Source organism: Oncorhynchus mykiss, chromosome 7 (assembly GCF_057628025.1).
Source record: "Oncorhynchus mykiss isolate SJ-2025 chromosome 7, ASM5762802v1, whole genome shotgun sequence".
NCBI classification, from domain to species: Eukaryota; Metazoa; Chordata; class Actinopteri; order Salmoniformes; family Salmonidae; genus Oncorhynchus; species Oncorhynchus mykiss.
The window spans coordinates 61,278,780-61,293,445 of record NC_143028.1 but is presented as its reverse complement, the minus strand read 5'-3'; the positions used below and the strand labels follow the sequence as shown (position 1 = coordinate 61,293,445).

Here is a 14,666-nt window from a genome sequence, read left to right as displayed (position 1 = left end):
TCATTCTTAAATGGAAGAAGTTTGGAACCACCAAGACTCTTCCTAGAGCTGGTGGCCCGGCCAAACTGAGCAATCGGGGGAGAAGTTCCTTGGTCAGGGAGGTGACCAAGAACCCGATGGTCACTCTGACAAAGCTCCAGAGTTCCTCTGTGGAGATGGGAGAACCTTCCAGAAGGAAAACCATCTCTGCAGCACTCCACCAATCAAGTGTTTATGGTAGAGTGGCCAGACGGAAGCCACTCATCAGTAAAAGGCACATGACAGGCCTTGGAGTTTGCCAAAAGGCAACTAAAGGACTCTTTAGACCATGAGAAACAAGATTATCTGGTCTGATGAAACCAAGAACTCTTTGGCCTGAATGCCAAGCATCACGTCTGGAGGAAACCTCGCACCATCGCTACGGTGAAGCATGGTGCTGACAGCATCATGCTGTGGGGATGTTTTTCAGCGGCATGGACTGGGAAACTAGTCAAGATGGAGGGAAAGATGAACGGAGCAAAGTACAGAGAGATCTTTGATTAAAACCTGCTCCAGAGTGCTCAGGACCTCAGACTGGGGGGGGGGGGGGGGGGGGGGGTGACAGTTCACATTCCAACAGGACAACGACCCTAAGTACACAGCCAAGACAACGCAGGAGTGGCTTCGGGACAAGTCTCTGAATGTCCTTGAGTGGCCCAACCAAAGCCCAAACATTAACCCAATCAAACATCTCTGGAGAGACATGAAAATAGCTGTGCAGCGACACTCCCTATCCAACCTGACAGAGCCTGAGAGAATCTGCAGAGAATAATGGGAGAAACTCCCCAAATACATGTATGCCAGGTTTGTAGCCTCATACCCAAGAAGACTTGAGGCTGTAATTGCTGCCAAGGGTGCTTCAAGAAAGTATTCAGTAGAGGGTCTGAAAACTTATGTAAAAGGGATTTTTATATATATATAAATTTGTACATATATACATTTATTATACATTTGCAAAAAAATATATAATAACTGTTTTTGCTTTGTCATTATGGGTTATTGTGTGTAGATTGATGAGAGGGATAGTTGGGTAAAAAGAAAAGAAGCAAATGCAGATTACGCAGCATATAAAATGTCCCACTGCCTTTCTCATCTCTCTGCCAAGTCCCTGTTCTTTCCCTAATGAACTAATTTGATGCGTTTTGCCGTCTTTACCTCTATAAGGCTTCATAGAAGGCATCTCCCAAACTCGTCTGCTTCTTTAAGATTGGCTGCTCATACTTGGACTGTCCCAGACAATTATAACTGTTTACTTAACATTCACAATGAGTCGACAAATCTGAGCAATCATCGGCGGATCCGATTAGGGATTGACTAATTAGCATTTCTTATTAAATGATGGTGATGGGTAGTGACTTCAGTTACATTTATTTGACAAACGCTACGGGGGCTGGTCTCGTCTAGTCGCTAAAGCTTTCAAAATGTATGGATCGCTACATGAAAAAGGGCCCTTTATTGCTAACATAGATGCCGTACCACGTACAACACTCAATAAGACAAAAACTTCCAACGCAAACACATTCCATGTGAATGTAAAATCCCCTTCTCGTTCAAGCCAAATATTTAATCTCTCTTATTTTTTTGTGTGTGACTATGCCATTCCTGCTCTGTGGGAAGAAGGGAAGGGCGGATTAAATAAGAGAAAGAGTGAGGGATCCACAGCGGCAGAGGCAGCACACGCCTCCTCTCTTCCCCACTGCACGTCTATGATGTCATAATCATTCACATCAAAGGCTTTCTGCTCAACACGGCGACTGTCAACCTCCCTGGAGGCGTCATTAAAAAACGAACAGACCCAACCGAGCGAGCCCTGACAGAGACGCATCAAAACTCAGGCAAATCAACACACACGTACGCACGCACGCAGACCCGCGCGTGCACATGCATGCATGCACACACACACATCAGCTATAAATAGGCCGGCTCTGATGTGATGCTGTGTGGTTTCTTCTTGTGGGTTAGTGTGACTGTCAGAGGGAGAATGAAAAGGGGAGGTGAGGGGGAGAAAGAAGGAGATTGAGGCATGGAGAGAAAGAAAGCGAACAAACGTGAAAAGGGACATGTGTGGGCATGTGTGGTAGTGTATACAGTATGTCAACAGAAAGTTAGGAAATAAATACAAATGTGTGGTACATTTGAGAATAAACGTGTGGTGGCGAGCTGCATGGGTGTCGAATTGGTTTATCATTTGATATTGTTCTAATTGTTTTTACATTTTATTTCACCTTTATTTAACCCTGTAGGCTAGTTGACAACAAGTTCTCATTTACAACTGCGACCTGGCCAAGATAAAGCAAAGCAGTGCGACACAAACAACAACACAGAGTTACACATGGAATAAAAGAAATAGAGTCAATAATACAATAGAAAAAGTCTATATACAGTGTGTGCAAATGAGGTAGGATAAGGGAGGTAAGGCAATAAATAGGCCATAGTGGAGAGATAATTACAATATAGCAATTAAACACTGGAGTGAAATATGCGCAGAAGATGAATGTGCAAGTAGAGATACTGGGGTGCAAAGGAGCAAAATAAATAAATAACAGTATGGGGACGAGGTAGTTGGATGGGCTATTTAACAGACGAGCTATGTACATGTGCAGTGATATGTGAGCTGCTCTGCGAGCTGGTGCTTAAGGTTATTGAGGGAGATATGAGTCTACAGCTTCAGTGATTTTTTTCAGTTCGTTTCAGTCATTGGCAGCAGAGAACTGGAAGGAAAGGGGGCCAAAGGAGGAATTGGCTTTGGGGGTGACCAGTGAAATATACAGTTGAAGTCGGAAGTTTACATACACTTAGGTTGGAGTCATTTAAACTCCACAAATGTCTTCTTAACAAACTATAGTTTTGGCAAGTCAGTTAGGACATCTACTTTGTGCATGACACAAGTAATTTTTCCAACAATTGTTTACAGACAGATTATTTCACTTATAATTCACTGTAGCACAATTCAAGTGGATCAGAAGTTTACATACACTAAGTTTACTGTGCCTTTAAACAGCTTGGAAATTCCAGAAAATGATGTCATGGCTTTAGAAGCTTCTGATAGGCTAATTGACATCATTTGAGTCAATTGGAGGTGTACCTGTGGATGTATTTCAAGGCCTACCTTAAAACTCAGTGCCTCTTTGCTTGACATTGTGGGAAAATCGTAGGAAATCAGCCAAGACCTCAGAAAAGAATTGTAGACCTCCACAAGTCTGGTTCATCCTTGGGCGCAATGTCCAATGCCTGAAGGTACCACATTCATCTGTACAAACAATAGTAGGCAAGTATAAACACCATGGGACCACGCAGCCGTCATACCGCTCAGGAAGGAGACGTGTTCTGTCTCCTAGAGATGAACGTACTTTGGTGCGAAAAGAGCAAATCAATCCCAGACAACAGCAAAGGACTTTGTGAAGATGCTGGAGGAAACAGGTACAAAAGTATATATATCCACAGAAAAACGAGTCCTATAGCGACATAATCTGAAAGGCCACGCAGCAAGGAAGAAGCCACAGCTTCAAAACCGCCATAAAAAAGCCAGACTACGATTTGCAACTGCACATGGGGACAAAGATTATACTTTTTGGAAAATGTCCTCTGGTCTGATGAAACAAAAATAGAACTGTTTGGCAATAATGACCATCGTTATGTTTGGAGGAAAAAGGGGGAGGCTTGCAAGCCGAAGAACACCATCCCAACCGTGAAGCATAGGGGTGGCAGCATCATGTTGTGGGAGTGCTTTGCTGCAGGAGGGTCTGGTGCACTTCACAAAATAGATGGAATCATAAGGCAGGAACATTATGTGGATATATTGAAGCAACATCTCAAGACATCAGTCAGGAAGTTAAAACTTGGTTGCAAAAGGATCTTCCAAATGGACAATGACCCCAAGCATACTTCCAAAGTTGTGGCAAAATGGCTTAAGGACAACAAAGCCAATGTATTGGAATGGCCATCAGAAAGCCCTGACCTCAATCTTATAGAACATTTGTGTGCAGAATTGAAAAGGCGTGTGCGAGCAAGGAGGCCTACAAACCTGACTCAGTTACACCAGCTCTGTCAGGAGGAATGGGCCAAATTTCACCCAACTTATTGTGGGAAGCTTGTGGAAAGTTATCAAAACGTTTGACTCAAGTTAAAGAATTTAAAGGCAATGCTACCAAATACTAATTGAGTGTATGTAAACTTCTGACTCATTGGGAATGTGATGAAAGAAATAAAAGCTGAAATAAATCATTCTCTCTATTATTATTCTGACATTTCACATTCTTAAAATAAAGTGGTGATCCTAACTGGCCTAAGACAGGGAATTTCTACTAGGATTAAATGTCAGGAATTGTGAAAAATTGAGTTTAAATGTATTTGGCTAAGGTGTATGTAAACTACTGACTTCAACTGTACCTTCTGGAGCGCATGCTACGGGTGGGTGCTGCTATGGTGACCAGTGACCTGAGATAAGGCGGTGCTTTACCTAGCAAAGACTTTTAGATGACCTTGAGCCAGTGGGTTTGGCAAAGAATTTGAAGAGCATACAGGTCGCAGTGGTGGGTAGTAGATGGGACTTTGCTGACAAAATGGATGGCATTGTGATAGACTGCATTCAGTGTTGGAGGCTATTTTGTAAATGACAATGCCAAAGTCAAGGATCGGTAGTATAGTCAGTTTTACGAGGGTATGTTTGGCAGCATGAGTGAAGGATGCTTTGTTGTGAAATAGGAAGCCAATTCTAGATTTAATTTTGGATTGGAGATGCTTAATGTGAGTCTGGAAGGAGCGTTTACAGTCTAACCAGACATCTAGGAATTTGTAGTTATCGACATATTTTAAGTCAGAACTGTCCAGAGTAGGGATGCTGGACGGGCGGGCGGGAGCGGGCAGCGATCGGTTGAAGAGCATGCATTTACTTTTACTTGCATTTAAGAGCAGTTGGGGGCCACGGAAGGAGTGTTGTATGGCATTGAAGCTCATCTGGAGGGTTGTTAACACAGTGTCCAAAGAAGGGCCAGAAGTATACAGAATGGTGTCGTCTGCGTAGAGGTGGATCAGAGACTCACCAGCAGAAAGAGCAACATCATTGATGTATACAGAGAAAAGAGTTGGCCCGAGAATTTAATCCTGTAGCACCCCCATGGAGACAGGCCCTCTGATTTGACACACTGAACTCTGTCAGAGAAGTAGTTGGTGAACCAGGCGAGGCAGTCATTTGAGACACCAAGGCTGATGAGTCTGCCGATAAGAATGTGGTGATTGACAGTGTCGAATGCCTTGGCCAGGTCGATGAATACAGCTGCACAGTATTGTCTCTTATCGATGACGGTTATGATATCGTTTAGGACCTTGAGCGTGGCTGAGGTGCACCCATGACCAGCTCGGGAAACCAGATTGCATAACGGAGAAGGTACGGTGGGTTTCAAAATGGTCGATGATCTGTTTGTTAACTTGGTTTTCGAAGACCTTCGAATGGCAGGGAAGGATAGAAATAGGTCTGTAGCAGTTTGGGTCTAGAGTATCTCCCCCTTTGAAGAGGGGGATGACTGCGGCAGCTTTTCAATCTTTGGGGATCTCAGATGATACGAAAGAGAGGTTGACAAGGCTAGTAATAGGGGTTGCAACAATTTTGACAGATAATTTTAGAAAGAGAGGGTCCAGATTGTCTAGCCCAGCTGATTTGTAGGGGTCCAGATTTTGTAGCTCTTTCAGAACATCAGCTATCTGGATTTGGGTGAAGGAGAAATGGGGGAGGCTTGGGCAAGTTGCTGCGGGGGGTGCAGGGCTGTTGACCGGGGTAGCCAGGTGGAAAGCACGGCCAGCCGTAGAAAAATGCTTATTGAAATTCTCAATTATCGTGTATTAATCAGGGGTGACAGTGTTTCCTAGCCTCAGTGTAGTGGGCAGCTGGGAGGAGGTGCTCTTCTTCTCCATGGTCTTTACAGTGTCCCAAAACATTTTGGTGTTTGTGTTACAGGATGCACATTTCTGTTTGAAAAAGCTAGCCTTTGCTTTCCTAACTGCCTGTGTATATTGGTTCCTAACTTCCCTGAAAAGTTGCATATCACGGGGGCTATTCGATGCTAATGCAGTACGCCACAGGATGTTTTTGTGCTGGTCAAGGGCAGTCAGGCCTGGAGTGAACCAAATGTTCCTGGTTCTACATTTTTTGAATGGGGCATTCTTATTTAAGATGGTGAGGGAAGCACTTTTAAAGAATAACCAGGCATCGTCTACTGACAGAATGAGGTCAATATCCTTCCAGGATACCCGGGCCAGGTTGATTTGAAAGGCCTGCTCACTGAAGTGTTTTAGGGAGCGTTTGACAGTGATGAGGGGTGGTCGCTTGACCGCAGACCCATTATGGACACAGGCAATGAGGCAGTGATCGCTGAGATCCTGGTTGTAGACAGCAGAGGTGTATTTGGAGGGCAGGTCGGTTAGCATGATATCTATGAGGGTGCCCGTGTTTACGGATTTGAGGTTGTACCTAGTGGGTTCATTGATCATTTGCGTGAGATTGAGGGCATCAAGCTTAGATTGTAGGATGGCCGGGGTGTTAAGCATGTCCCAGTTTAGGTTACCTAACAGCATGAGCTCTGAAGACAGATGGGGGGCAATCAATTCACATATGGTGTCCAGGGCACAGCTGGGGCAGAAAGTGGTCTATAGCAAGCAGCAACGAGGAGAGACTTGTTTCTGGAGAGGTGGATTTTTAAAAGTAGAAGCTCAAATTTTTGGGGTACAGACCTGGATATTAAGACAGTTCTCTGCAGGCTATCTATGCAGTAGATTGCAACTCCACCCCCTTTGGAAATTCTATCTTGTCTGAAAATGTTCTAGTTAGGGATGGATATTTCAGGATTTTTGTTCTTCCTAATCCAGGATTCAGACACGGTTCGAACATCCGGGTCGGCAGAATGTGCTAAAGCAGTGAATAAAACAAACTTAGGGAGGAGGCTTCTAATGTTAACATGCATGAAACCAAGGCCTTTATGGTTACAGAAGTCAACAAATGAGAGCGCCTGGGAAATGTGAGTGGAGCTAGGCGTTGCAGGGCCTGGATTAACCTCTACATCACCAGAGGAGCAGAGGAGGAGTAGGATAAGGGTACGTTTAAAGGCTATAAGAACTGGTCGTCTAGTACGTTCGGAACAGAGAGTAAAAGGAGCAGGTTTCTGGGCACGGTAGAATAGATTCAAGGCATAATGTACAGACAAATGTATGGTAGGATGTGAATACAGTGGAGGTAAACCTAGGCATTGAGTGACGATGAGAATGATATTGTCTCTATAAACATAATTATTTTACCATTCGTTTACCATATATTCTCCTGGCTGTATGAGAAGGTGTTTGAGGGGACATACAGTACATAGAGCAAATGGGCACCCTCTTCCCAATTTAGTGCACTAGCTATGGTCAGAAGTAGTACACTATATAGGGAATAGGGTACAAAGACTATTACACTGTGGTGGTATCTTACCCCTGGCAGGGTCTTCTGCTCGTGGAGGGCATTCTGAGCTTTCAGGGCCGACTCTCTGGTACAGTAGGTAAGGAAGGCACAGCCTGAGAGAGAGGACAGAGAGGGCAGAGAGATGGTAAAGAAATGTTAGCATACTGGGACAAACACTGAGACAGCAACTGGAGGAGGAGACCACTCAAAACCATCACAGAGAAAAGCCAAAAACAACACAAACATCTGTCCCCTGAGTATGAGAGGAAGAGAGAGAGAGTGAGAGAGAGAGAGAGAGATAGCTCCACAAACACACACACACACACACACACACACACACACACACACACACACATACACACACAGCAAGCCTGCAGCTAAATAATTATATATCTGTGTGCACAGATCTGTGTTCTTGCTTTAAAGACAACCGTTTAGTTTTGCTTACGAAAACGACTTACTCTACAGTATATATGAGGAACTATTTACTTTCCCTATTGCCACTTCTTATGTAGCAGAGATTTGGAAATGTGTGAAAGCTAATCTAGCTACAGTAGCTACTTTCTTCCATAACATGTCAAATCTGATGTGGCTCGCCCTCTCTCTCCCTGCCAGTCTAAGTCTGCGGTTATCCAGTCGTCCATCGGTGTGTGTCAGTCCTCACTTTGCTGTGACAAGGCAGACATTTCCCTGACAGCCTCTCTCTCCGCTCTATATGTTCCCACAATCCCTTGTTTCCTTAGCACCTGGCTGACGTGAGGGGGCTGCCAGAGGAATGCCAGGGACTCAGGCAAACGAAGAGATACCTCGGAAACATGTCACTCACACAGGCCCCCTTGACAGAAAGCCTATGTAGTGCTGTCATAAGGCTGACATAGTATCAGCTATGTCAACTAAAGGGAATCTTATTTAGAACTGTCCAACTTTTGATTGTAAATGTTATTATGGAGACCCTCCATGTGCAAATATATACGTAACACAAGAAACCATGGAACCATGTTCAGAGGACATTTGAAAACGTTATGCAAACATTCAAGTAACATCCCTACTCATAGACCTCTAAAATTTAGCTTGCATCCCAAATAGCATCATATTCCCTATTAAGTACATTACTATGGGCCTTGGTTAAATATTGGATGGTTAGTCCTTGCATCCGTAGTTCTGTCTATGAATTTAAGAGTGGTTACATTTCTCCAACCCCATCCATTTTTACATTTAGCAGCCACCCTTATCCAGAGAAACTTACAGGAGCAATTGGGGTTAAGTACCTTTCTCAAAGGCACATTGACAGATGATTTTTCACCTAGTTGGCTCAGGGATTCAAACCAGCGACCTTTCAGTTATTGACTAAACACTCTTATCCACTAGGCTACCTGCCATTCCTCAGCTTTTTAACGAAACAGGGGCGGGGAGGCACATTGTTATTGTTTCAAATGCTGATTGACGCTTTAGGGCTGCTGTATGGGTATGGTTGGAGGCATGTCCAACCCACGGTGCCATCTTGAATTAGGCTGCAGGCCCATTATTTCAAGTAAGTGTCTGAAAGGGTTAGGGTTACACAGCAGCCCAAGCAGCCACTCAAAATGAGAGGCACAAATCTGCGCGATTTCCATACACACAATTGTGTTGATACGGCCATTTATCAAGTCTTTATCACACACACACACACACACACACACACACACACACACACACACACACACACACACACACACACACACACACACAGACAGACAGACAGACAGACAGACAGACAGACAGACAGACAGACAGACAGACAGACAGACAGACAGACAGACAGACAGACAGACAGACAGACAGACAGACAGACAGACAGACATACAGACAGACATAGCCTTTTGAGGATTTGATGGCCAATGCCAAATCTTTTCAACCTCCTGAGTAGGTTGACTATGTGCTTGTGTGTGGACCCTTTTAAGTCCTTAGTGATTTGGACACTGAGGAACTTGAAGCTCTCAACCCTCTCCCCTACAGCCCAGTTGATGTGGATACGGGCATTCTCTGAGGGAGAGGTTGTTGTCCTGTTGCACCACACTGCCAGGTCACTGACCTAATCCCTATAGGATGTCTTATCATTGCCAGTGATCAGGCCTACCACCGTCGTGTCAGCAAATCCAGGATCCAGTTACAAAGACAGGTGATCAGTCCCAGGGTCCTAAGCTTGGTGACGAGGTTGGAGGGGACAATGGTGTTGAACGCTGAGCTGTAGTCAATGAACAGCATTCTCACAAAGGCATTCCTCTTATCTAGGTGGTTGAGGGAAGTGTGGAGTGCAATTGAGATTCCGTCGTCTATGAATCTGTTGGGGCGGTATGCAAAATGGAGGGGATCTAGAGTGTCTTGGATGATGAAGTTAATATGTGCCATAACCAGCCTTTCAGAACAGGGCGTTAGTCATTTTTGCAGGTAGCCTTAGAGTTTTTGGGAACAGGAATGATGGTGGTCAGATTGAGACGTGGGGATTACAGGCTGGGACAAGGAGAGGTTGAAAATGACCGTGAATATACCTGCCAGGAGTCTTTGACAAAAAAAAAACTCCAGCCACCCAAGTCATAGACTGTTCTCTCTGCTACCACACGGCATGATGTACCGATGCACCAAGCATGGAACCAACAGGACCCTGAACGCTTCTACTCTAAAGGTATAAGACTGCTAAATAGTTAGTTAAATACTTAGCCAATAGCTATCAGGACAATCTGCATTGACCCTTTTTGGACTAACTCTTTTGACTCATCACATACACTGCTGCTAATGTTTATTAGCTATCCTTTTGCCCAGTCACTTTATCCCTACCTATACTGTATGTACAGGGCATTCAGAAAGTATTCAGACCGCTTGACTTTTTCCACATTTTGTTATGTTACAGCCTTATTCTAAAATTGATTAAATTGTTTTTTCCCCCATCAATCTACACACAATACCCCATAATGACAAAGTGAAAACAGGTTTTTAGAAATCTTTGCTAATTTATTCAAATCAAAAAACAGAAATTGCACATTTCGATTGCAAATTGCACATTAAGTATTCCGATTCTTTACTCAGTACTTTGTTGAAGCACCTTTGGTAGCGATTACAGCCTCAAGTCTTCCTGGGAGTGAGGAGTGGCTTCCGTCTGGCCACTCTACAATAAAGGCCTGATTGGTGGAGTGCTGCAGAGATGGTCTTCACAGAGGAAAACCGAGCTTTGTCCGAGCGACCATTGTGTTCTTGGTCACCTCCCAGACCAAGACCCTTCTCCCCCTATTGCTCAATTTGGCCGGGTGACCAGCTCTAGGAAGGGTCTAGGAAGGGTCTTGATGGTTCCAAGCTTCTTCCATTTAATGATGGAGGCCACTGTGTTCTTGGGAACCTTCAATGGTGCAACTCCAATCAAGTTGTAGAAACATCTCAAGGATGGTCAATGGAAACAGGATGCACCTGAGCTCAATTTTGAGTCTCATAGCAAAGATTCTGAATACGTACGTAAAAAAATATATTTCTGTTTTTTCGAATAGCCTGTTTTCACTTTGTCATTATGGGCTATTCTGTGTACATCGATGAGGGATTTAAAAAATATATATATTTTAGAATAAAGCTGTAATGTAACAAAATGTGGAAAAAGTGAAGGGGTCTGAATAATTTCCAAATGAACTGTATTTACCTCAATAACCTCATACCCCTGCACTTCTGGTACCTTGTGTATATAGCCATTTTGTCATTACTCAATATGTATTTATTCCTTGTGTTATTATTTTTAAATAATTTCTTTTTTTTTTCTCTCTGCATTGTTGGGAAGGGCCCATAAGTAAGCATTTTACTGTTAGACTACACCCGTTGTTTATGAAACACATGACTAATAACATTTGATTTGATGATTCTATTTGGTTTCTGTGCATGCTCTGAGAACGCGTCCAGGAATACTGTCCAGCCCCTCGGCCTTGTGAGTGTCGACCTGATTAAAAACATTATTCAAGTTGGCCTCAGAGAGCAAGATCCCGGTGTTGGCGGGGGCCCTCATGCACTGCTCAGTGTTATTTTTCGTCTGGTAGAGAGACAATGTTGCGCAGATTCAAGCTGGGTCTTTCTTAGTAATCCGTAATGGACTGTAGCCCCTGCCTCATGCTGCGGGCATCGGAGCCTGTGTAATAGGATTCCACCTTGTTTGTATACTGTCCTTTTGCTTGTTTGATGGCTCTGTGGAGGTCTTAGTGGGACTTCTTGTACTTGTTTGTGTCCTCAGCTGTAGCCTTGGGGTTGGCTGCGATAGCCCTGTGTGCGGTAGCCCTGTCCTTTAATTTAGCGCCAATCTCGGTATTAATCCAGGGCGTTTGATTGGGGAAGCGGCAAACCTTCACTGTAGGTCTAATGACGGTGATGCATTTCCTAATGAAGCCGGTGACGGAGGTGGTTAGCTCGTCGATGCTATCGCCGGAGTCCCGGAACATATTACAATCAGCGCTAACAAAGCAGCACAGCCTCCGGACCATTTCTCTAAGGAGCGCATCACGGGTACTTCCTGTTTGAGCTTTTGCTTGTAGACAGGAAGCAGGAGTATAGACTCATGATCGGATTTGCTGAAGGGGACGAGGGAGGGCCTTGTACGCTTGCTTAAGGATAGAGTAACAATGTTATTAATTCGCCCTGGTGCCAAAAGAGACATGTTGATGGAAGTTGGGCATAAAGTGTCCAAGTGGAATTAAAATCCCCAACAAGCAGATTAGCAGCCTCCGGGTGCATGATTTCCTACGTGTTTATAGCCTAATACAGTTTATTAAGTGCCACCTTGCTGTTTTTTTTTGTCCCGAGGTAGAATATATACAGCAGTCACGATAACAGCTGAAAACTCTCTTGGGAGGTAGAAGGGTCAGCGTTTGACCATCAGGTATTCCAAGACGGCTGAACAATAGGGTCAAGACTTCCACTCTGCTAGAGTCAGCACACCATTTGCTGTTGATGGAGAGGCACATCCCTCCCCCTCTCGATTTTCCTGAATCCAATGTCCTCTCTGCTCGGTGAATGGGGAATCCATTGAGTTGAATAGCCATGGGGGTATCTTGTCCGCACATGACATACTGGTAGTAGAAATTGATAGGCAGTCATAATTTGTTGCCTTACATTGGTTCACAACGCCTCAAATTCAAATCAACAACAGTGCAGAGGGGAAGGACAGAGATGTTGAATTAGAGAGAAAAAAAGAGAGAGAGTGAGAGAGGTAGAGATAAGGGCATTTAAAGGAACAGGAGAAAGCAGGGGGAGAGAAGGGAGAAGAAAGCGGTGAAGGGAAAGAGGCTAAGCGAAAGAGAGAGTATAGATGAAGAGGGGGATGAGAGAGAGGTAGATAAAGGTAGAGAGAGAGAGGGAGTGAAGATAAGATCACCTAGCTTCTGTGAACACCATTCCCCTGTGTCCTACACTCGCCTCTTATCTCAACCACTGCAGACACCCTAAAGGGGGACACACCCACCGAGAGAGAAAGAAAGAAAAAGAGAAAGACAGAAGGGAGTAAAATGGAAACAGGGATTGAAAGACACAAGGTCTAAAAAGTACAAAAGACAGGTTGGAAAGACACCACTACTCTTCCAATTACGTGCTTTGTCATCATCTTACTAGTGATTGTTTGAGAAACAGCTGTCGTGGTAATAATGTTTACTGCCAAGTGGCCAAACTCTCTTCTCTTTTGTCACAAGAGATGTCAAACTGAAGATTTACTGGCATCAATTAAGCCGGTCCCTCTGTCATAGAGTCTACTTTTACCCAGTCATAATTATGATTTAAAAGATGTGAGATCATGAGACTTGCTATTATCATTCATCTACTAATAAGTGTTACCATTAGTTCTCATTCCAATGTTTTCGCCCAAATTATCTTTTGTCCATTTATTCTAGAATCACGAAACGGGAAATAAAAAGTTGTAGCTGTTTTCCTCTTTGTGTTTCTCAATGCTCTTTAAACTATTAGACCATTTCAGATAGAGCCTTAAGAGTCAATTGCATGAAATGACTCTATACACCCTTGCACATAAGGAACTCTGAAAGAAAATCATTGCCTTGAAACTTTATTCAGCCAGTCAATAGAAATCTCCAGATCTCTCATCTCTGTTTTGTTCATGTCAAGGGGTGCGTAACTGGAGGCATGAAGTCAAACGCAGGAGAGCAGAACTGGGTAAATAGCCGGATCCGTTTAATGTACATAACTACCGGCATACAAAAATAACAAAACACATGGGCACAAAACCCGTATCGCACCAGTACATAAAGCACACGCACTTACAATAAACAATTCCCGACAAGGACATGGGGGAAACAGAGGGAACATATACAACATGTAATTAGGGAATTGAAACCAGGTGAGTGCGACATCCAGACAAAACAAATGCAACATGAAAAATAGATCTATGATGGCTAGAAGACCGGCAACGTCGACCGCCGAACACCGCCCGAACAAGGAGAGGGACCGACTTCAGCAGAAGTCGTGACAGTTTGCATCTATCTGGACCTGAAACGCACGACCAAGGACAACCTTTGCTCCATACACAAAATACGTCTTCACTTCAGTTTATAGATTGATTTTATGACATAAAAACCTGACTACATTACTATTATGTGAGGCCTCACTTCTCTGTGTGTTGTACTACTAAAGCCTTTGCAACACCAATATATATAGCAAAATACTTAATTGCAAATGAATGAATGGACCATGTTATTCTATAATGCATACAATAGCAACACAGTCACTTGTTGGAAGGCTAACAAACCAACCAAATCATTTCTTGACATGTATCCCTTTAATGCAGATCAGCAATCCCTTGGCTCAGTGTGTACAAGGGCTGTGTCCATATATTATTCAACATCTTGCTATAGTCCCCTTTCTTTCAATAACACTGGCAGGTGAATGGACTTGATATTTCCTTATTTCCTTAGTTTCCTTATAACACTTTCAGATCTTTGCTTTGAGGAAACAATATAAGGAAAGGGAGTTATCTTATACTATCAAGACACAGTCAATGTCCACCCCCATATCATCTTAAAATATGTATTTGGCTGCAGTAAACCCTTGATGAATTAAAAATGCTATATGAGCTCGGAGCAGAGTACGCAAATATAAAATCTTCAATTACTGTGCAGAGAAATGTCCGTTTTTTTGTTCCGTAAAATAAGCCTTAATAATTCAGCAGCTGTTTCAGAGACTAATGAATGATCATTTTGAATGCCTACATTCT

General features: G+C 43.6%; 1 protein-coding gene across 14 annotated transcripts in view; it reads right to left on the bottom strand.

Annotated features, from left to right (window-relative positions):
* LOC110529005 (CUGBP Elav-like family member 4) overlaps nucleotides 1-14,666 on the bottom strand; it is a 116,392-nt gene that overhangs the window by 77,856 nt on the left and 23,870 nt on the right. For all 14 annotated transcript variants that reach the window (XM_036983885.2, XM_090241592.1, XM_090241596.1 and 11 more), the window contains exon 2: nucleotides 7,478-7,560. In XM_036983885.2, coding sequence (XP_036839780.1) covers nucleotides 7,478-7,560 — 83 coding nt within the window. The remainder of the gene's footprint in view (nucleotides 1-7,477; nucleotides 7,561-14,666) is intronic.